Below are 2,859 nucleotides of genomic sequence, written 5' to 3'. Positions count from 1 at the left end.
GTAAGACCCAAATATAGAAAAACCTAAAAAAAAAATATTTGACCATTCAGATCATGTTGTATGAGGCCTTTGATGCAGAAATGAAAGATTTTTTAAAAAAAAAAATGTTTATGTACGTTTTTAGAGAAATGTTGTAATATTGCAACATTGGGCTTAGTTGGGAGCAGGATTTCTGTATTTGTACTCACGTTGTGTGAACAATTCAGAACAACTAAGGGTTCATTTGCAGGGTTGATTGCTTACTTAGCCCCATAACGGTATATAACATTAATAATAATCACACATTAGTCATATTTTTATGAAGTCATTTATTAAAATTATTAAAAATATTAAACAAGATAAAACTCTTAAAAAGCGCGCTTTTTCCCTCTTTTTTCTTTTTATGACATTGGTCATGAAGACTTTCATTGGTGGTGAAAGTCCCAAAAACAGTCCCTGTTGTCTAAAAAGCAAAGGCGAACATCACACTTTCTGCATTGCGTGTTGGTGTATCCTTTATTGCACTGTCTGCAGCGTCCTCTCCCTGTCTTCCTTGGGAAATGACCAACTAGGTCCTTGCGTACATCCAATGGGAGGTTTGCACATCTCTTGGATGGCCTCTTCTGAGCATTCAGAGGGCTTCCTGATGTCACTGACTGTGTTGCTGGGCTCCCTTTGCCTGAAGATGGCCGTCCTCTCTTTGGAGTTTGAAGTGTTGCGTTTACCAGGATAAGAGAGGATGCTAGCTGTGCCTGAAACTGTCTCCTGTTCATTGTCTCTTTGCTAGACACCTTGAGCGCTTTACAGTCCCGCTTGTAGAGCAGCCAGGCATTGATCACAGCGAGGATGATGGTGTGCCAGAAGATGTACATGTACCAGCGACGGGATTTGATGGGGAACTTATATTTGGCTGTAAATGAGTCCAACAAATCCACACCTCCCATGTACTTGTTGTAGGCACCAACAATGTAAGGCCTCTCAACTTCAATGAAGGTTTTGTTGGCTTTGTCCCAGCGTTGAATCTTCTGCACAGGTTCAGGTCCAGCAAAGGATGACACAAGTGTGACGGCCCTGCTGTCATACCATTTGACAGCACAGATGTTGTGATTCCCCTCCACTCTGACGTCATAGCTTCCTCTCCCCTTTTTCTTCAAGCTCTTCTCGTCTTCAAGGTTACAGTTGGGTAGGCGCACCTGCCTGGCTGTTCCCACGTAATGAATTCCCCGATCAAGGAGCTTCACTAATAATGGAACACAGGTGAAGTAGTTGTCTGCATACAGTTTGTAGTTCTGACCTTCTGGAAGTGTGGAAGCAAGTTTCATCACAACCTCACCTGACAATCCAAGTTCAGATTTGGCTCGTATTCCGTTGACACTGCCTTGGTAGACATCGAAGTCACACATCATGCCAGAGATTCCAGTTCTCACCCACACTTTGAATCCCCATGGGTTTGGCTTGCCTCGCATATATTGCTTGATGCTGCTGAATTTCCCCTTGAAAGGAATCATCATCTCATCCACAGAGTTGTGCTCTTCTGGTACCACCTGAAGGCATTTCTCTCTGAATGAATCAAGCCACAGTCTGAGTTTCCATAGTTTGTCTTTCTTTTGTAAATGTAAATGTAAATGGTTTAATGGCTCTAATTATCATACTAAAAGGAAAACATGCATCCCCCCACTTACATCCACACCCCACATTCAGGAACATTCCTGTCCCCAGAACTGAATTGTTCCATGGACAAAGTCATGGAATTTTAGGTCAGGCTGATCAAATTAACTAAATTTTTTAAATCAGTCAAATTTGACCAGAACACAACACAAGGGTAGAATGTATACTATCCATGTATAAAGAAAGTACTCTGTTTCAGGCAGTGGTGTAGTGGAGGGAACACAACCTGTTGGAGCCCACTGCAACAAGCCAGCTGTTTTGACTACCACATTCACCCAGTGTTGTATAATTGCAACAATTATATAATAAGCTCTAAAATAAATTTGATGCATCTATTCCACAATAACTACATATGTACATGCTCTAGACATTATAATAACAACCAAAAAAAATATAAAAGACATTTTACTTACATGCATCTGATGAATCCAGTCCAATGAAACCAATAGATGTTGTTCGAAGGAAACCTTGAGAGGTTGTGTGAGTTCATGGCCAGAAGGCGTGACTTATAAACAAATGTACGATCCAATAACATTGTGAGACTGAACAATAGGACCCAATGACTATGTAAATGTGGTAAAAAAACAAGAAAAAAAAAGCCTGATTGTTTTTTAGGATGGTTAAAGGTAACGTTGTAATTTTACAACAAGGGGTGCTACAGGTATTGAACAAGGCTCAGATCAACTTTAGCCCTTAAACAAAAAGATCGTAGCCTACTCGGTGAGATGTTTTCTCGACAACAAAATCTCATGAACACACAGTCTGTCTGTATGTCTGTCATCTCTCCAATACTTCTTCATCCAGATATCATCCTTTTGCTGATATTTGACGTCGTCACATTCAGTATAATTGCCAACAGAGCCTATTAAATGTATAGTATTCCAAAACTCTAAGCTGAAAAAATGCTGAGCCTCTCAAGTGCTACCAGCTGGGCATTTTCAGAAGAATACTTGGCGTTTTCATCTTGGAATAAAACACTTTTGTAGACAGACAACTTTTGTGCAAAAATTAGAAAAATGTGAAATTGTATGATTTTCAAATGTTGAAACACATTCATTGTTGAGATTTACAGAAAAGAATCAACAAACTTGCATGTTTTATTATATATTTAATTTATATTCCTCCGTTTTCTTATGATCACTGGGTAAACTGGGAGGAACCATTTCAGTAATCAGTCAGCATAGAAAGACAGTCTCCTAAATGTAGCCTTTT

The 2,859-nt window shown here is 39.6% G+C and overlaps 1 protein-coding gene across 2 annotated transcripts; it reads right to left on the bottom strand.

The window, feature by feature from the left end:
• Positions 1-387: 387 nt before the first annotated feature.
• LOC129114661 (piggyBac transposable element-derived protein 3-like) lies at positions 388-2,215 on the bottom strand. 2 transcript variants are annotated; one of them, XM_054626679.1, is made up of 3 exons: positions 2,061-2,215; positions 1,313-1,539; positions 388-1,219 (listed from the first exon to the last, which is right to left on the bottom strand). In XM_054626679.1, exons 1-3 carry the CDS (start codon positions 2,180-2,182, stop codon positions 405-407), a joined length of 1,164 nt encoding a protein of 387 aa, XP_054482654.1. In that variant the 5' UTR covers positions 2,183-2,215; the 3' UTR covers positions 388-404. The 2 variants fall into 2 exon arrangements, with proteins under 2 accessions (XP_054482654.1, XP_054482653.1); XM_054626678.1 differs by having other exon boundaries at positions 388-1,539.
• Between the last annotated feature and the right edge of the window lie 644 nt (positions 2,216-2,859).

Source organism: Anoplopoma fimbria, unplaced genomic scaffold (assembly GCF_027596085.1).
Source record: "Anoplopoma fimbria isolate UVic2021 breed Golden Eagle Sablefish unplaced genomic scaffold, Afim_UVic_2022 Un_contig_5484_pilon_pilon, whole genome shotgun sequence".
Lineage (NCBI taxonomy): Eukaryota > Metazoa > Chordata > Actinopteri > Perciformes > Anoplopomatidae > Anoplopoma > Anoplopoma fimbria.
The sequence above is the reverse complement of the archived record's forward strand: the minus strand, read 5'-3'. Positions and strand labels throughout refer to the sequence as shown.

Coding starts and splice junctions, on each gene's coding strand:
- LOC129114661 (XM_054626678.1), bottom strand. CDS start 2,182: ATGTTATTGGATCGTACATTTGTTTATAAGTCACGCCTTCTGGCCATG. Junction 1,540..2,060: donor ACTGGATTCATCAGATGCAT/GTAAGTAAAATG, acceptor TGATTCATTCAG/AGAGAAATGCCTTCAGGTGG.